This window comes from Carcharhinus amblyrhynchos, unplaced genomic scaffold (assembly GCF_965287045.1).
Source record: "Carcharhinus amblyrhynchos unplaced genomic scaffold, sCarAmb.v2.hapA chromosome_115, whole genome shotgun sequence".
NCBI lineage: Eukaryota > Metazoa > Chordata > Chondrichthyes > Carcharhiniformes > Carcharhinidae > Carcharhinus > Carcharhinus amblyrhynchos.
In genome coordinates, this window is record NW_027649855.1 from 585,431 (window position 1) to 606,279 (window position 20,849).

General features: G+C 54.8%; 1 protein-coding gene across 1 annotated transcript in view; it reads left to right on the forward strand.

The window, feature by feature from the left end:
- Positions 1 to 11,886, forward strand: part of rtknb (rhotekin b) — a 177,418-nt gene extending 165,532 nt beyond the window's left edge. The window contains exon 12 of the mRNA XM_080183009.1: positions 10,975 to 11,886. Within this exon, the coding sequence (XP_080039135.1) occupies positions 10,975 to 11,474 (500 nt within the window). The 3' untranslated portion in view covers positions 11,475 to 11,886. The remainder of the gene's footprint in view (positions 1 to 10,974) is intronic.
- Positions 11,887 to 20,849: the final 8,963 nt, after the last annotated feature.

The window sequence follows — 20,849 nt, forward strand, 5'->3', positions numbered from 1 at the left end:
TCACACTGCTGTCTCACAGTGCCAGAGACCCGGGGCAGCACGGTGACACAGTGATTCACACTGCTGTCTCACAGCGCCATGGACCCGGGGCAGCACGGTGACACAGTGATTCACACTGCTGTCTCACAGTGCCAGGGACCCGGGGCAGCACGGTGACACAGTGATTCACACTGCTGTCTCACAGCGCCAGGGACCCGGGGCAGCACGGTGACACAGTGATTCACACTGCTGTCTCACAGTGCCAGGGACCCGGGGCAGCACGGTGACACAGTGATTCACACTGCTGTCTCACAGTGCCAGGGACCCAGGGCAGCACGGTGACACAGTGATTCACACTGCTGTCTCACAGTGCCAGAGACCCGGGGCAGCACGGTGACACAGTGATTCACACTGCTGTCTCACAGCGCCATGGACCCGGGGCAGCACGGTGACACAGTGATTCACACTGCTGTCTCACAGTGCCAGGGACCCGGGGCAGCACGGTGACACAGTGATTCACACTGCTGTCTCACAGCGCCAGGGGCCCGGGGCAGCACGGTGACACAGTGATTCACACTGCTGTCTCACAGTGCCAGGGACCCGGGGCAGCACGGTGACACAGTGATTCACACTGCTGTCTCACAGTGCCAGGGACCCGGGGCAGCACGGTGACACAGTGATTCACACTGCTGTCTCACAGCGCCAGGGACCCGGGGCAGCACGGTGACACAGTGATTCACACTGCTGTCTCACAGCGCCAGGGACCCGCGGCAGCACGGTGACACAGTGATTCACACTGCTGTCTCACAGCGCCAGGGACCCGGGGCAGCACGGTGACACAGTGATTCACACTGCTGTCTCACAGCGCCAGGGACCCGGGGCAGCACGGTGACACAGTGATTCACACTGCTGTCTCACAGCGCCAGGGACCCGGGGCAGCACGGTGACACAGTGATTCACACTGCTGTCTCACAGCGCCAGGGACCCGGGGCAGCACGGTGACACAGTGATTCACACTGCTGTCTCACAGCGCCAGGGACCCGGGGCAGCACGGTGACACAGTGATTCACACTGCTGTCTCACAGCGCCAGGGACCCGGGGCAGCACGGTGACACAGTGATTCACACTGCTGTCTCACAGCGCCAGGGACCCGGGGCAGCACGGTGACACAGTGATTCACACTGCTGTCTCACAGTGCCAGGGACCCGGGGCAGCACGGTGACACAGTGATTAGCACTGCTGTCTCACAGTGCCAGGGACCCGGGGCAGCACGGTGACACAGTGATTAGCACTGCTGTCTCACAGTGCCAGGGACCCGGGGCAGCACGGTGACACAGTGATTAGGACTGCTGTCTTACAGTGCCAGGGACCCGGGGCAGCACGGTGACACAGTGATTCACACTGCCGTCTCACAGTGCCAGGGACCCGGGGCAGCACGGTGACACAGTGATTAGCACTGCTGTCTCACAGTGCCAGGGACCCGGGGCAGCACGGTGACACAGTGATTCACACTGCTGTCTCACAGTGCCAGGGACCCGGGGCAGCACGGTGAGACAGTGATTCACACTGCTGTCTCACAGTGCCAGGGACCCGGGTCAGCACGGTGACACAGTGATTAGCACTGCTGTGTCACAGTGCCAGGGACCCGGGGCAGCACGGTGACACAGTGATTAGCACTGCTGTCTCACAGTGCCAGGGACCCAGGGCAGCACGGTGACACAGTGATTAGCACTGCTGTCTCACAGTGCCAGGGACCCGGGGCAGCACGGTGACACAGTGATTCACACTGCTGTCTCACAGTGCAAGGGACTCGGGGCAGCACGGTGACATAGTGATTAGCGCTGCTGTCTCACAGTGCCAGGGACCCGGGGCAGCACGGTGACACAGTGATTCACACTGCTGTCTCACAGTGCCAGGGACCCGGGGCAGCACGGTGACACAGTGATTAGCACTGCTGTCTCACAGTGCCAGGGACCCGGGGCAGCACGGTGACACAGTGATTAGCACTGCTGTCTCACAGTGCCAGGGACCCGGGGCAGCACGGTGACACAGTGATTAGCACTGCTGTCTCACAGTGCCAGGGACCCGGGGCAGCACGGTGACACAGTGATTAGCACTGCTGTCTCACAGCGCCAGGGACCCGGGGCAGCACGGTGACACAGTGATTCACACTGCTGTCTCACAGTGCCAGGGACCCGGGGCAGCACGGTGACACAGTGATTCACACTGCTGTCTCACAGTGCCAGGGACCCGGGGCAGCACGGTGACACAGTGATTCACACTGCTGTCTCACAGCGCCAGGGACCCGGGGCAGCACGGTGACACAGTGATTCACACTGCTGTCTCACAGCGCCAGGGACCCGGGGCAGCACGGTGACACAGTGATTCACACTGCTGTCTCACAGTGCCAGGGACCCGGGGCAGCACGGTGACACAGTGATTAGCACTGCTGTCTCACAGTGCCAGGGACCCGGGGCAGCACGGTGACACAGTGATTCACACTGCTGTCTCACAGTGCCAGGGACCCGGGGCAGCACGGTGACACAGTGATTAGCACTGCTGTCTCACAGTGCCAGGGACCCGGGGCAGCACGGTGACACAGTGATTAGCACTGCTGTCTCACAGTGCCAGGGACCCGGGGCAGCACGGTTACACAGTGATTCACACTGCTGTCTCACAGTGCCAGGGACCCGGGGCAGCACGGTGACACAGTGATTCACACTGCTGTCTCACAGTGCCAGGGACCCGGGGCAGCACGGTGACACAGTGATTAGCACTGCTGTCTCACAGTGCCAGGGACCCAGGGCAGCACGGTGACACAGTGATTAGCACTGCTGTCTCACAGTGCCAGGGACTCGGGGCAGCACGGTGACACAGTGATTAGCGCTGCTGTCTCACAGTGCCAGGGACTCGGGGCAGCACGGTGACATAGTGATTAGCGCTGCTGTCTCACAGTGCCAGGGACCCGGGGCAGCACGGTGACACAGTGATTCACACTGCTGTCTCACAGTGCCAGGGACCCAGGGCAGCACAGTGACACAGTGATTAGCACTGCTGTCTCACAGTGCCAGGGACCCGGGGCAGCACGGTGACACAGTGATTCACACTGCTGTCTCACAGTGCCAGGGACCCGGGGCAGCACGGTGACACAGTGATTAGCACTGCTGTCTCACAGTGCCAGGGACCCGGGGCAGCACGGTGACACAGTGATTAGCACTGCTGTCTCACAGTGCCAGGGACCCGGGGCAGCACGGTGACACAGTGATTAGCACTGCTGTCTCACAGCGCCAGGGACCCGGGGCAGCACGGTGACACAGTGATTCACACTGCTGTCTCACAGTGCCAGAGACCCGGGGCAGCACGGTGACACAGTGATTCACACTGCTGTCTCACAGCGCCATGGACCCGGGGCAGCACGGTGACACAGTGATTCACACTGCTGTCTCACAGTGCCAGGGACCCGGGGCAGCACGGTGACACAGTGATTCACACTGCTGTCTCACAGCGCCAGGGGCCCGGGGCAGCACGGTGACACAGTGATTCACACTGCTGTCTCACAGCGCCAGGGACCCGGGGCAGCACGGTGACACAGTGATTCACACTGCTGTCTCACAGTGCCAGGGACCCGGGGCAGCACGGTGACACAGTGATTCACACTGCTGTCTCACAGCGCCAGGGACCCGGGGCAGCACGGTGACACAGTGATTCACACTGCTGTCTCACAGCGCCAGGGACCCGCGGCAGCACGGTGACACAGTGATTCACACTGCTGTCTCACAGCGCCAGGGACCCGGGGCAGCACGGTGACACAGTGATTCACACTGCTGTCTCACAGCGCCAGGGACCCGGGGCAGCACGGTGACACAGTGATTCACACTGCTGTCTCACAGCGCCAGGGACCCGGGGCAGCACGGTGACACAGTGATTCACACTGCTGTCTCACAGCGCCAGGGACCCGGGGCAGCACGGTGACACAGTGATTCACACTGCTGTCTCACAGCGCCAGGGACCCGGGGCAGCACGGTGACACAGTGATTCACACTGCTGTCTCACAGCGCCAGGGACCCGGGGCAGCACGGTGACACAGTGATTCACACTGCTGTCTCACAGCGCCAGGGACCCGGGGCAGCACGGTGACACAGTGATTCACACTGCTGTCTCACAGTGCCAGGGACCCGGGGCAGCACGGTGACACAGTGATTCACACTGCTGTCTCACAGTGCCAGGGACCCGGGGCAGCACGGTGACACAGTGATTAGCACTGCTGTCTCACAGTGCCAGGGACCCGGGGCAGCACGGTGACACAGTGATTAGCACTGCTGTCTCACAGTGCCAGGGACCCGGGGCAGCACGGTGACACAGTGATTAGGACTGCTGTCTTACAGTGCCAGGGACCCGGGGCAGCACGGTGACACAGTGATTCACACTGCCGTCTCACAGTGCCAGGGACCCGGGGCAGCACGGTGACACAGTGATTAGCACTGCTGTCTCACAGTGCCAGGGACCCGGGGCAGCACGGTGACACAGTGATTCACACTGCTGTCTCACAGTGCCAGGGACCCGGGGCAGCACGGTGAGACAGTGATTCACACTGCTGTCTCACAGTGCCAGGGACCCGGGTCAGCACGGTGACACAGTGATTAGCACTGCTGTGTCACAGTGCCAGGGACCCGGGGCAGCACGGTGACACAGTGATTAGCACTGCTGTCTCACAGTGCCAGGGACCCGGGGCAGCACGGTGACACAGTGATTCACACTGCTGTCTCACAGTGCCAGGGACCCGGGGCAGCACGGTGACACAGTGATTCACACTGCTGTCTCACAGTGCCAGGGACCCGGGGCAGCACGGTGACACAGTGATTAGCACTGCTGTCTCACAGTGCCAGGGACCCGGGGCAGCACGGTGACACAGTGATTCACACTGCTGTCTCACAGTGCCAGGGACCCGGGGCAGCACGGTGACACAGTGATTAGCACTGCTGTCTCACAGTGCCAGGGACCCGGGGCAGCACGGTGACACAGTGATTCACACTGCTGTCTCACAGTGCCAGGGACCCGGGGCAGCATGGTGACACAGTGATTCACACTGCTGTCTCACAGTGCCAGGGACCCGGGGCAGCACGGTGACACAGTGATTAGCACTGCTGTCTCACAGTGCCAGGGACCCAGGGCAGCACGGTGACACAGTGATTAGCACTGCTGTCTCACAGTGCCAGGGACCCGGGGCAGCACGGTGACACAGTGATTCACACTGCTGTCTCACAGTGCAAGGGACTCGGGGCAGCACGGTGACATAGTGATTAGCGCTGCTGTCTCACAGTGCCAGGGACCCGGGGCAGCACGGTGACACAGTGATTCACACTGCTGTCTCACAGTGCCAGGGACCCGGGGCAGCACGGTGACACAGTGATTAGCACTGCTGTCTCACAGTGCCAGGGACCCGGGGCAGCACGGTGACACAGTGATTAGCACTGCTGTCTCACAGTGCCAGGGACCCGGGGCAGCACGGTGACACAGTGATTAGCACTGCTGTCTCACAGCGCCAGGGACCCGGGGCAGCACGGTGACACAGTGATTCACACTGCTGTCTCACAGCGCCATGGACCCGGGGCAGCATGGTGACACAGTGATTCACACTGCTGTCTCACAGTGCCAGAGACCCGGGGCAGCACGGTGACACAGTGATTCACACTGCTGTCTCACAGCGCCATGGACCCGGGGCAGCACGGTGACACAGTGATTCACACTGCTGTCTCACAGTGCCAGGGACCCGGGGCAGCACGGTGACACAGTGATTCACACTGCTGTCTCACAGCGCCAGGGGCCCGGGGCAGCACGGTGACACAGTGATTCACACTGCTGTCTCACAGTGCCAGGGACCCGGGGCAGCACGGTGACACAGTGATTCACACTGCTGTCTCACAGTGCCAGGGACCCGGGGCAGCACGGTGACACAGTGATTCACACTGCTGTCTCACAGCGCCAGGGACCCGGGGCAGCACGGTGACACAGTGATTCACACTGCTGTCTCACAGCGCCAGGGACCCGCGGCAGCACGGTGACACAGTGATTCACACTGCTGTCTCACAGCGCCAGGGACCCGGGGCAGCACGGTGACACAGTGATTCACACTGCTGTCTCACAGCGCCAGGGACCCGGGGCAGCACGGTGACACAGTGATTCACACTGCTGTCTCACAGCGCCAGGGACCCGGGGCAGCACGGTGACACAGTGATTCACACTGCTGTCTCACAGCGCCAGGGACCCGGGGCAGCACGGTGACACAGTGATTCACACTGCTGTCTCACAGCGCCAGGGACCCGGGGCAGCACGGTGACACAGTGATTCACACTGCTGTCTCACAGCGCCAGGGACCCGGGGCAGCACGGTGACACAGTGATTCACACTGCTGTCTCACAGCGCCAGGGACCCGGGGCAGCACGGTGACACAGTGATTCACACTGCTGTCTCACAGCGCCAGGGACCCGGGGCAGCACGGTGACACAGTGATTCACACTGCTGTCTCACAGCGCCAGGGACCCGGGGCAGCACGGTGACACAGTGATTAGCACTGCTGTCTCACAGTGCCAGGGACCCGGGGCAGCACGGTGACACAGTGATTAGCACTGCTGTCTTACAGTGCCAGGGACCCGGGGCAGCACGGTGACAAAGTGATTCACACTGCCGTCTCACAGTGCCAGGGACCCGGGGCAGCACGGTGACACAGTGATTAGCACTGCTGTCTCACAGTGCCAGGGACCCGGGGCAGCACGGTGACACAGTGATTCACACTGCTGTCTCACAGTGCCAGGGACCCGGGGCAGCACGGTGACACAGTGATTCACACTGCTGTCTCACAGTGCCAGGGACCCGGGGCAGCACGGTGAGACAGTGATTCACACTGCTGTCTCACAGTGCCAGGGACCCGGGGCAGCACGGTGACACAGTGATTCACACTGCTGTCTCACAGCGCCAGGGACCCGGGGCAGCACGGTGACACAGTGATTAGCACTGCTGTCTCACAGTGCCAGGGACCCGGGGCAGCACGGTGACACAGTGATTCACACTGCTGTCTGACAGTGCCAGGAACCCGGGGCAGCACGGTGACACAGTGATTCACACTGCTGTCTCACAGTGCCAGGGACCCGGGGCAGCACGGTGACACAGTGATTCACACTGCTGTCTCACAGTGCCAGGGACCCGGGGCAGCACGGTGACACAGTGATTCACACTGCTGTCTCACAGTGCCAGGGACCCGGGGCAGCACGGTGACACAGTGATTCACACTGCTGTCTCACAGTGCCAGGGACCCGGGGCAGCACGGTGACACAGTGATTAGCACTGCTGTCTCACAGTGCCAGGGACCCGGGGCAGCACGGTGACACAGTGATTCACACTACTGTCTCACAGTGCCAGGGACCCGGGGCAGCACGGTGACACAGTGATTAGCACTGCTGTCTCACAGTGCCAGGGACCCGGGGCAGCACGGTGACACAGTGATTCACACTGCTGTCTCACAGTGCCAGGGACCCGGGGCAGCACGGTGACACAGTGATTCACACTGCTGTCTCACAGTGCCAGGGACCCGGGGCAGCACGGTGACACAGTGATTCACACTGCTGTCTCACAGTGCCAGGGACCCGGGGCAGCACGGTGACACAGTGATTCACACTGCTGTCTCACAGTGCCAGGGACCCGGGGCAGCACGGTGACACAGTGATTCACACTGCTGTCTCACAGCGCCAGGGACCCGGGGCAGCACGGTGACACAGTGATTCACACTGCTGTCTCACAGTGCCAGGGACCCGGGGCAGCACGGTGACACAGTGATTCACACTGCTGTCTCACAGTGCCAGGGACCCGGGGCAGCACGGTGACACAGTGATTAGCACTGCTGTCTCACAGTGCCAGGGACCCGGGGCAGCACGGTGACACAGTGATTAGCACTGCTGCCTCACAGTGCCAGGGACCCGGGGCAGCACGTTGACACAGTGATTCACACTGCTGTCTCACAGTGCCAGGGACCCGGGGCAGCACGGTGACACAGTGATTCACACTGCTGTCTCACAGTGCCAGGGACCCGGGGCAGCACGGTGACACAGTGATTCACACTGCTGTCTCACAGTGCCAGGGACCCGGGGCAGGACGGTGACACAGTGATTCACACTGCTGTCTCACAGTGCCAGGGACCCGGGGCAGCACGGTGACACAGTGATTCACACTGCTGTCTCACAGTGCCAGGGACCCGGGGCAGCACGGTGACACAGTGATTAGCACTGCTGTCTCACAGTGCCAGGGACCCGGGGCAGCACGGTGACACAGTGATTCATACTACTGTCTCACAGTGTCATGGACCCGGGGCAGCACGGTGACACAGTGATTAGCGCTGCTGTCTCACAGCGCCAGGGACCCGGGGCAGCACGGTGACACTGTGATTCACACTGCTGTCTCACAGTGCCAGGGACCCGGGGCAGCACGGTGACACAGTGATTCACACTGCTGTCTCACAGTGCCAGGGACCCGGGGCAGCACGGTGACACTGTGATTCACACTGCTGTCTCACAGTGCCAGGGACCCGGGGCAGCACGGTGACACTGTGATTCACACTGCTGTCTCACAGTGCCAGGGACCCGGGGCAGCACGGTGACTCAGTGATTCACACTGCTGTCTCACAGTGCCAGGGACCCGGGGCAGCACGGTGACACAGTGATTAGCACTGCTGTCTCACAGTGCCAGGGACCCGGGGCAGCACGGTGACACAGTGATTAGCACTGCTGTCTCACAGTGCCAGGGACCCGGGGCAGCACGGTGACACAGTGATTAGCACTGCTGTCTCACAGTGCCAGGGACCCGGGGCAGCACGGTGACACAGTGATTCACACTGCTGTCTCACAGTGCCAGGGACCCGGGGCAGCACGGTGACACAGTGATTCACACTGCTGTCTCACAGTGCCAGGGACCCGGGGCAGCACGGTGACACAGTGATTCACACTGCTGTCTCACAGTGCCAGGGACCCGGGGCAGCACGGTGACACAGTGATTCACACTGCTGTCTCACAGTGCCAGGGACCCGGGGCAGCACGGTGACACAGTGATTCACACTGCTGTCTCACAGCGCCAGGGACCCGGGGCAGCACGGTGACACAGTGATTCACACTGCTGTCTCACAGCGCCAGGGACCCAGGGCAGCACGGTGACACAGTGATTCACACTGCTGTCTCACAGTGCCAGGGACCCGGGGCAGCACGGTGACACAGTGATTCACACTGCTGTCTCACAGTGCCAGGGACCCGGGGCAGCACGGTGACACAGTGATTCACACTGCTGTCTCACAGTGCCAGGGACCCGGGGCAGCACGGTGACACAGTGATTAGCACTGCTGTCTCACAGTGCCAGGGACCCGGGGCAGCACGGTGACACAGTGATTCACACTGCTGTCTCACAGTGCCAGGGACCCGGGGCAGCACGGTGACACAGTGATTCACACTGCTGTCTCACAGTACCAGGGACCCGGGGCAGCACGGTGACACAGTGATTCACACTGCTGTCTCACAGTGCCAGGGACCCGGGGCAGCACGGTGACACAGTGATTCACACTGCTGTCTCACAGTACCAGGGACCCGGGGCAGCACGGTGACACAGTGATTCACACTGCTGTCTCACAGTGCCAGGGACCCGGGGCAGCACGGTGACACAGTGATTAGCACTGCTGTCTCACAGTGCCAGGGACTCGGGGCAGCACGGTGACACAGTGATTAGCACTGCTGTCTCACAGTGCCAGGGACCCGGGGCAGCACGGTGACACAGTGATTCACACTGCTGTCTCACAGTGCCAGGGACCCAGGGCAGCACGGTGACACAGTGATTCACACTGCTGTCTCACAGTGCCAGGGACCCGGGGCAGCACGGTGACACAGTGATTCACACTGCTGTCTCACAGTGCCAGGGACCCGGGGCAGCACGGTGACACAGTGATTAGCACTGCTGTCTCACAGTGCCAGGGACCCGGGGCAGCACGGTGACACAGTGATTCACACTGCTGTCTCACAGTTCCAGGGACCCGGGGCAGCACGGTGACACAGTGATTAGCACTGCTGTCTCACAGGGCCAGGGTCCCGGGGCAGCACGGTGACACAGTGATTCACACTGCTGTCTCACAGTGCCAGGGACCCGGGGCAGCACGGTGACACAGTGATTCACACTGCTGTCTCACAGCGCCAGGGACCCGGGGCAGCACGGTGACACAGTGATTCACACTGCTGTCTCACAGTGCCAGGGACCCGGGGCAGCACGGTGACACAGTGATTCACACTGCTGTCTCACAGTGCCAGGGACCCGGGGCAGCGCGGTGACACAGTGATTAGCACTGCTGTCTCACAGTGCCAGGGACCCGGGGCAGCGCGGTGACACAGTGATTAGCACTGCTGTCTCACAGTGCCAGGGACCCGGGGCAGCACGGTGACACAGTGATTCACACTGCTGTCTCACAGCGCCAGGGACCCAGTTTCGATTCGCAGCTTGGGTCACTGTCTGTGTGGAGTTTGCGCGTTCTCCCTGTGTTTGCTTGGGCTTCCTCTGGGTGCTCCGGTTTCCTCCTATTCCCAGCTCTGAAAGATGTGCTGGTTGGGGTGTATTGGCCCAAACAGGCGCCAGAGTGTGGCAACTGGGAGAATTTCAACTCCATTGACATGTTAATGTAAGATTAGTTAAAGAAGAGAGTGGTTGGGGTGTGGAATGCACTGCCTGCTGTGATTGTGGAGTCGGACACTTTAGGAACTTTAAAGCGGTTATTGGATAAGCACATGGAGCACACCAGAATCATAGGGAGTGGGATAGACACAACATTGAGGGCCGAAGGGCCTGTACTGTGCTGTACTGTTCTATGTTTCTATTACTTGTGACTAATAAATAAACTTTAAAACTGTAAAAAAACTTTAAAATATATGCCTTTTATTCTGCTGCTGAATTGAAGATTATTTTCTGTTCTCTTGACAGTTATTGACTCGCCTGATGATATGAACTCTTTGGGCCAAGTCCAGGCCACTGGCAGTGGACTTGGTGAAGTTGTCTTTCCTCCGTGGTACGTACTCTTTGAAAACAGTCAGAAAACAGTCTGGAGAAATATTGTTGCCTTATCTGATAGCAGCATTATTTCAAACAGCCCAGGTTCCTCCTCTGACGGGATACAAAACCAGCCAATGGATAACAGCACAGCCGAGACTTGGAACCTCCAGGATTTCTCAGAGATTTCTGCGGAAAAACCCCTTCCCCGATCGCGAACATTTTCCTTAGATTCCAAACTATCGACTTTAAGATGCCAGGTACAGCTAGTGGATGATGTTGACTTGTGCATGAGCTCCAGTGACGACTCGAGTGACTATAACACAACTCAATCACCCAGAAAACCAGTCTGTCATCCCGTCACAGAGCGAGCTAACTGGAGAAATATCCGCTCCAAACTGCACCCAAGGAACTGGCTGCAGACACAAGTGTAACACGGCACACGGAGCACTCCAGAATGATAGGGAGGGGGATAGCTTGATCTTGGGATTGGACATAGCTCAGCACAACATTGAGGGCCGAACGGCCTGTACTGTGCTGTGCTGTTTATATAACTGGAATGATCAGAGTAAATAAACACTCGCTCCTCAACTTGACGGGCGAATGTGCAAATCGTGATGTGTTCCAATCTTGTTGGGGTTTGTGGTTGAGGATTACAGGATGTATGCAGAGGATTCGAATCATAGAACATAGAAAAACTACAGCATAAACAGGCCCTTCGGCCCACAAGTCGCACCGATCATATCCCTACCTACTAGGCTGATCTATAACCCCCAATCCCATTAAACCCCATATACTCATCCAGAAGTCTTTTAAAAGACCCCAGCGAGTTCGCCTCCACCACCACCGACGGCAGCCGATTCCATTCACTCACCACCCTCTGAGTGAAAAACTTACCCCTGATTTCCTGTTACGCTTTCCAAAGTGAATCACCTTGCATTTTTCTGCATTAAACTCCATCTGCCACCTCTCGGCCCAGCTCTGCAGCTTATCTGCAGCTAATCTTGGGACTTAGATAAGCTGCAGAGCTGGGCCAAGAGGTGGCAGATGGAGTTTAATACGGAAATGTGTGAGGTGATTCACTTTGGAAAGAGTAACAGGAGTACAGAATATAGGGCTAATGGAACATAGAACATAGAACACTACAGCACAAACAGGCCCTTCGGCCCACGAGTTGCGTCGATCACATCAACACCTACCAATCTATAGACCTATCTATAACTCTTAGAAGGACTCTTAGCAGTGTTGACGAGCAGAGAGATCTCGGGGTACATGTGCATAGATCTCTGAAAGTTGGCACCCAGGTTGATAAGGTTGTTAAGAAGGCGTACGGTGTGTTAGCTTTTATTGGTAGAGGGATTGAATTTCGGAGCCGTGACGTCATGTTACAACTGTACAAAACTCTGGTGCGGCCGCACTTGGAGTATTGCGTACAGTTCTGGTCGCCGCATTATAAGAAAGATGTGGAGGCATTGGAAAGGATGCAGAGGAGGTTTACCAGGATGTTGCCTGGTATGGTGGGAAGGTCTTATGAGGAAAGGCTGAGGGATTTGAGGTTATTTTCATTGGAGAGAAGAAGGTTACGAGGTGACCTGATTGAGGCACACATGATGATCAAAGGATTGGATAGGGTGGACAGTGAGAGCCTTTTACCTCGGATGGTGATGGCTAACACGAGGGGACATAGCTTTAAATTAAGGGGTGGTAATTATAGGACGGATGTTAGAGGTAGGTTCTTTACTCAGAGGGTAGTAAGGGTGTGGAATGCCCTGCCTGCAGCAGTTGTGGACTCACCAACTTTAAGGGCATTCAAATGGTCAGTGGATAGGCATATGGATAACATTGGAATAGTTTAGGTTAGAGGGTCATTAGATTGGTTCCACTGGTCGGCGCAACATCGAGGGCCGAAGGGCCTGGACTGTGCTGGAATGTTCTAAGTTCTATCTCCTCTGTACCTACTCCCCAGCCACAAATGGCTGTCCTCTTGTGGCAGTCATTTCAGCCCTGGGAAATAGCCTCTGAGAATTATTAATGATAAGAACATAAGAACATAAGAAATAGGAGCAGGAGTAGGCCATCTAGCCCTTCGAGCCTGCCCCGCCATTCAATAAGATCATGGCTGATCTGTCGTGTCTCAGTTCCACATTCCCGCCCTCTCCCCATAACCCTTAATCCCCTCGCTTATCAAAAACCCATCAACCCGCGTCTTAAAAATATTTAGCGAGGCAGCCTCCACCACTTCAACGGGCAGAGAATTCCAGAGATTCACCACCCTTTGAGTGAAGAAGTTCCTCCTCAACTCCGTTCTAAACCGCCCCCCCTTTATCTTGAGGCTGTGCCCCCTAGTCCTACTATCCTTTCTGAGCGGGAAGAGTCTCTCCACCTCTATCCTATCCATCCCATTCATCATCTTATACGTCTCAATGAGATCTCCCCTCATTCTTCTAAACTCTAACGAGTACAAGCCTAGTTTATTCAGCCTCTCCTCATAGCTCAATCCCCTCAACTCCGGTATCAGCCTAGTAAACCTCCTCTGCACTCCCTCCAGGGCCAAAATATCCTTGCGTAAGTACGGCGCCCAAAACTGCACACAGTACTCCAGCTGCGGCCTCACCAATGCCCTATACAGCTGCAGCAAGACCTCCCTACTTTTATATTCAATCCCCCTCACTATGAAGGCCAGCATCCCATTCGCCTTCCTGACCACCTGCTGCACCTGCAGGCTGGGTTTTTGCGACTCATGCACAAGGACCCCGAGGTCCCTCTGCACCGTCGCCTGCTGCAGTTTTTCGCCACGTAAGTAATGATCTGGATGAGGGTATAGTTGGGTGGATTAGTAAATTTGCTGATGACACCAAAGTCGGAGGTGTGGTAGATTGTGAGGAAGGGTGTCATAGTTTACAGAGAGACTTGGACACGTTGCAGAGCTGGGCCGAGAGGTGGCGGATGGAGTTTAATGCGGAGAAGTGTGAGGTAATTCACTTTGGTAGGAATAACAGATGTGTAAAGTATAGGGCTAACGGGAGGACTCTGAATAGTGTGGATGAACAGAGGGATCTAGGTGTATGTGTACATAGATCCCTGAAAGTTGGGAATCAAGTAGATAAGGTTGTTAAGAAGGCATACGGTGTCTTGGCGTTTATTGGTAGGGGGATTGAATTTAGGAGTCGCAGCGTCATGTTGCAACTGTACACAACTCTAGTGCGGCCGCACTTGGAGTACTGTGTGCAGTTCTGGTCCCCACATTACAGGAAGGATGTGGAGGCTTTGGAGAGGGTGCAGAGGAGGTTTACCAGGATGTTGCCTGGTATGGAGGGGAGGTCCTATGAGGAGAGACTGAGGGATTTGGGGTTGTTTTCGTTAGAAAGAAGGTGGCTAAGAGGGGACCTTATTGAAACATATAAGATGATTAGAGGTTTAGATAGGGTGGATAGTGATAGCCTTTTTCCTCGGATGGAGAAAGCTAGCACGAGGGGGCATGGCTTTAAATTAAGCGGGGGTAGTTATAGGACGGATGTCCGGGGTAGGTTCTTTACCCAGAGGGTGGTGAGGGATTGGAATGCCCTGCCTGCTGCAGTTGTAAATGCACCTAGTTTGGGGGCGTTTAAGAGATCCGTGGATAGGTTTATGGATGGAAAGGGATTGGTTTAGGTTAGTGGGTCATTGTTTTTTAACTGGTCGGCGCAACATCTTGGGCCGAAGGGCCTGTTCTGCGCTGTAATGTTCTATGTTCTATGTAATCCACCCTATCTATTCCTCATCATCTTATAAACCTCTATCAGGTCGCCTCTCATCCTTCGTCTGTCTCTAAGGAGAAAAGACCTAGCTCCCTCAACCTATCTTCATAAGGCATGCCTCCCAATCCAGGCAACATACTTGTAAATCTCCTCTGCACCCTCTCAATAGCTTCCACATCCTTCTTGTAGTGAGGTGACCAGAACTGCGCACAGTACTCCAAGTGGGGTCTGACAAGGACCTTATAAAGTTGCAGCATTACCTCCCGACTCCTAAACTCAATCCCTCGATTAATGAAGGCCAGTACACCATACGCCTTCTTGACCACATCCTCCACCTGCGAGGCCGATTTAAGAGTCCTGTGGACCCGGACCCCAAGATCCTTCTGCTCTTCAACACTACTAAGAGTCTTACCCTTAGTATTATATTCCTTCATCCCATTGGTCCTGCCAAAGTCCATCTGCCACTTCTCCACCCAGTCTTGCATCCTATCTATGTCACGCTGCAACTTCTGACATCCCTCCAGACTATCCACAACACCACCAACCTTTGTATCATTGGCGAACTTACTGACCCATCCCTCCACTTCCTCATCCAGGTCATTTATGAAAATGACAAACAGCAAGGGTCCTAGAACAGATCCCTGGGGCACTCCACTGGTGACTGACCTCCATGCAGAAAAAGACCCATCCACAACCACTCTCTGCCTTCTGCAGGCAAGCCAGTTCTGGATCCACAAGGCCAAAGCCCCTTGGATCCCATGCCCTCTCACCTTCTCAAGAAGTCTTGCATGGGGGACCTTATCAAACGCCTTGCTGAAGTCCGTGTAAACCACATCTACCACTCTTTCTTCGTCAATGTGTTCAGTCACATTTTCAAACAACTCAACCAGGCTCGTAAGGCACGACCTGCCCTTGACAAAGCCGTGCTGACTATTTCTGATCATTCTAAACTTCTCTAAATGCTCATAAATCTTGTCCCTCAGAATCCTCTCCATCAGCTTACCAACCACTGAGGTCAGACTCACCGGTCGGTAATTTCCCGGGCTATCCCTGTTCCCTTTCTTGAAAATAGGAACCACATCCACAATCCTCCAGTCCTCCGGAACCTCTCCCGTCTCCATCGACAACGCAAAGATCATCACCAGGGGCTCTGCAATCACCTCCCTCAGTAACCTGGGGTAGATCCCATCTGGTCCCGGCGACTTATCTAACTTGATGCTTTTCAAAAGGTCCAACACATCCTCTTTCTTAATGTCCACATACTCAAGCTTTCCAATCTGCTGCAAGTCTGCACTACAACCACCAAGATCCTTTTCAACTGTGAATACTGAAGTGAAGTATTCATTAAGAACCTCTGCTATTTCTACCAGTTCTATACAAACCTTCCCACCGTCACACTTGATTGGTCCTATTCCTTCACATCTTATCCCACCAATGGTGGGATCCTGAGTAGCAGGGATGAAAGTGAGAGGGACATAGATGGGGAATGCAATGCACGGCATAGTGGGGGTGGGGCGGAGCAGGGTTTGAAATGCGTACACTTTAATGCGAGGAGTATTCGCAATAAAGTGGATGAACTTGCAGCGTGGATCAGAGACATGGATAGAGCAGGGTCAGGAATGGATGCTGCAGGTCCCGGGGTTCAAATGCTTTAGTCGGAGTAGAGAAGGAGGTAGAAGGAGGGGTGGGGTAGCATTATTAGTCAAGGATTGTATCACGGTGTCAGAGAGGAAGTTTGATGAGGACTTGTCTGTTGAGGTAGTATGGGCGGAGATTAGAAATAGGAGAGGAGAGATCACCCTGTTGGGAGTCTTTTATAGACCTCCTAAAAGTTCTAGAGGTTGAGGAAAGGATTGCGGAGACGATCCTGGTTAGGAGTGAAAGTAATAGGGTAATTGTCATGGGGGACTTTAACTTTACTAATATTGATTGGAATAGCTATAGCTCTAGCTCGTTAGAGGGGTCAGTTTTTGTACAAAGCGTGCAGGAAGGTTTTTTGACTCAGTATGTAGATAAGCCAACTGGAGGTGAGGCTATATTGGATTTGGTGCTGGGAAATGAGCCAGACCAGGTGTTAGACTTGGAAGTTGGTGTGCATTTTGGTGATAGTGACCACAATTCGGTTACGTTCACCTTAGTGATGGAAAGGGATAGACTGGAACCTCGGGACAGTAGTTTTAGCTGGGGGAAGGGTAATTATGAGGCTATTAGGAGAGAATTAGGAAGCATAGGTTGGACTAGGAGACTACAGGGTCTCGGAACGTCTGAAATGTGGAGTTTTTTCAAGGAGCAGCTACTGCGAGTCCTTGATAGGTATGTCCCTATCAGGCAAGGAGGAAATAGTTGAGCTTGGGAACCGTGGTGCACTAAAAAAGTTGATTCGCTGGTTAAAAGGGAAAAGGAGGCTTATGTCAGGATGAGGCTTGAGGGCTCAGGTAGTGCACTGGAAAGCTTTAGATTGGCTAGGAGGGAGTTAAAGAGTGAGTTAAGAAGAGCTAAAAGAGGACACGAGAAGACTTTGGCTGATAGGATTAAGGAGAATCCTAAGGCGTTCTATAGATATGTTAAGAACAGAAGATTGGTTAGGGCAAGATTAGGGCCAGTTAGAGAGAGCAATGGGAAGTTATGTGTGGAACCGGAAGAGATTGGAGAGGCATTGAACCAATATTTCTCTTCGGTATTCACGCAGGGAGACATAAATGTAGCTGTGGAGAACACTGGGTTACAGGGTTGTAAACTGGATAGTATTGCAGTTGATAAGGAGGATGTGCTAGATATTCTTGAGGGTTTGAAAATAGATGAGTCCCCTGGGCCGGATGGGATTTACCCTAGGATTCTCTGGGAGGCAAGAGAGGCGATTGCAGAGCCTCTGGCTCTGATCTTCAGGTCGTCGTTGGTCTCTGGTATAGTACCAGAAGATTGGAGGATAGCGAATGTTGTCCCATTGTTTAAGAAGGGGAACAGAGACTTCCCCGGGAATTATAGACCGGTGAGTCTTACTTCTGTTGTGGGTAAAGTATTAGAAAAAATTATTAGGGATAGGATTTATAGTTATTTGGAGAGTAATGAATTGATTGGAGATAGTCAGCATGGTTTTGTGGCGGGTAGGTCGTGCCTTACTAACCTTATTGAGTTTTTTGAGAAAGTGACCAAAGAGGTGGATGGGGGTGAGGCAGTTGACGTGGTATATATGGATTTTAGTAAGGCGTTTGATAAGGTTCACCATGGTAGGCTTCTGCAGAAAATGCAGATGTATGGGATTGAGGGTAGTCTAGGAAATTGGATCAGGAATTGGCTAGCAGATAGGAGACAGAGGGTGGTGGTTGATGGAAAGTATTCGTCATGGAGTTCAGTTACGAGTGGTGTGCCTCAGGGATCTGTTTTGGGGCCACTGCTGTTTGTAATTTTTATAAATGATCTGGATGAGGGTATAGTTGGGTGGATCAGTAAATTTGCTGATGACACCAAAGTCGGAGGTGTGGTAGATAGTGAAGAGGGGTATCATAGTTTACAGAGAGACTTGGACAAGTTGCAGAGCTGGGCCGAGAGGTGGCAGATGGAGTTTAATGCGGAAAAGTGTGAGGTAATTCACTTTGGTAGGAATAACAGATGTGTGGAGTATAGGGCTAACGGTAGGGCTCTGAGTAGTGTTGATGAACAGAGGGATCTAGGTGTATGTGTACATAGATCCCTGAAAGTTGGGAATCAAGTAGATAAGGTAGTTAGGAAGGCATACGGTGTCTTGGCGTTTATTGGTAGGGGGATTGAATTTAGGAGTCGCAGCGTCATGTTGCAACTGTACACAACTCTGGTGCGGCCGCACTTGGAGTACTGTGTGCAGTTCTGGTCCCCACATTATAGGAAGGATGTGGAGGCTTTGGAGAGGGTGCAGAGGAGGTTTACCAGGATGTTGCCTGGTATGGAGGGGAGGTCCTATGAGGAGAGACTGAGGGATTTGAGGTTGTTTTCGTTAGAAAGAAGGCGGCTAAGAGGGGACCTTATTGAAACATATAAGATGATTAGAGGTTTAGATAGGGTGGACAGTGATAGCCTTTTTCCTCAGATGGAGAAAGCTAGCACGAGGGGGCATGGCTTTAAATTAAGGGGGGGTAGTTATAGGACGGATGTCCGGGGTAGGTTCTTTACCCAGAGGGTGGTGAGGGATTGGAATGCCCTGCCTGCTGCAGTTGTAAATGCGCCTAGTTTGGGGGCGTTTAAGAGGTCCGTGAATAGGTTTATGGATGGAAAGGGTTTGGTTTAGGTTAGAGGGTCATTGCTTTTTTAATTGGTCGGCGTAACATCGTGGGCCGAAGGGCCTGTTCTGCGCTGTAATGTTCTATGTTCTATCCTCTTGCTCTTCACATATTTGTAGAATGTCTTGGGGTTTTCCTTAATCTTACCCGCCAAGGCCTTCTCATGACCCCTTCTGGCTCTCCTAATTTCCTTTTTAACCTCCTTCCGACAAGCCTTATACTCCTCTAGATCCTTAACATCTCTTAGCTCTCTGAACCTTTTGTAAGCTTTTATTTTCTTTTTGACTAAATTCATCAGAACCTTCATGAACCACAGTTCCTGTAACCTACCAGAACCTCCTTGTCTCATCGGAACGTTGTCGTGCAGAGCTCCAGACAAACATTCCTTGAAAATCCACCACCTTCCTTCAGTACTTTTCCCCAAGAGCACCTCCTTCCAGTTTACTCGTCCAATTTCCTGCCTGATGTCTTCGTATTTCCCCTTACTCCAAACAAACACTTTCCTAGCCTGCCTGATCCTATCTCATTCCAATGCTATCGTGAAGGAGATAGAATTATGATCGCCATCCCCAAGATGCTCTCCTACCGAGAGATCCATCACCTGCCCTGGTTCATTCACCAGTACCAGGTCAAGTACAGCCTCTCCCCTCGTAGGCTTATCCACATACTGTGTCAGGAAACCTTCCTGAACACACCTAACAAACTCCTCCCCATCCAAACCCCTTACCCTAGGGATATTCCAGACGATGTTTGGGAAATTGAAGTCTCCCATCACGACAACTCTGTTATTACTACATCTCTCCAGAATCTGTTTCCCTATCTGCACTTCAACTTCCCTGTCACTATTGGGCGGCCTATAGAATACACCCAGCAAAGTTTTCGACCCTTTACTGTTCCTAACTTCCACCCACAGAGACTCTGTAGATAGTCCCTCCACGGCATCCTCTTTCTCTGCAGCCATGACACTGTCCCTGATCAACAGTGCCACTCCACCACCTCTTCTGCCATCCTCCCTGTCCTTCCTGAAGCATCTGAATCCTGGCACCTGAAGTACCCAGTCCTGTCCCTGAGACATCCAAGTCTCCGTAATGGCCACCACATCACATTCCCAAGCAGCAATCCACGCCCTAAGCTCATCTACCTTATTCACTACACTCCTGGCGTTAAAATAGACACACCTCAAGACCCTCAGTCTGGGCACTTCCCTTCTCCATCACCCGTCTAACCTCCCTCTTAGTGTGTGTATGTGTGTGTGTGTGTTTGTGTGTGTGTACGTGCATGTGTGTGCAAGGTATTTCTGTCTCAATCTCACGTTTCAATGTCCTGTTCCAGTATCTCTGGTTTGGGTGTGTTTCAGTTCTGTGTGTCTGTGTCACCATGTGTGTCTGGGCCTCCCATATCTGTGTCTTACATTCTGGTCACATGGGTCTGAGTCCTGAGTGCCTGGATCCCAGTATGTGTGTTGCGTGTCTGGGCCCCATGGGTCCGTATGTGTTAGTGTGTAGATCAGTGTGTGAGAGATGTGTATGTGTGTGTGTGTCATTCATGCATAGACTGGGAGTGTATGTGTCAGGCATGTGTGGGTCAGGCATTCGTGGATCAGGCGTGCATGCGTCAGGCGTGCGTGGGTCAGGCGTGCGTGAGGCAGGCGTGTGTGAGGCAGGTGTGTGCGGGTCAGGCATGTGCAGGTCAGGTGTGTGTGGGCCAGGCGTGTGCGGATCAGGTGTGTGCGATTCAGACGTGTGCGGGTCAGGTGTGTGCGATTCAGGCGTGTGCAATTGAGGTGTGTGTGGGTCAGGCGTGTGTGATTCAGGCGTGT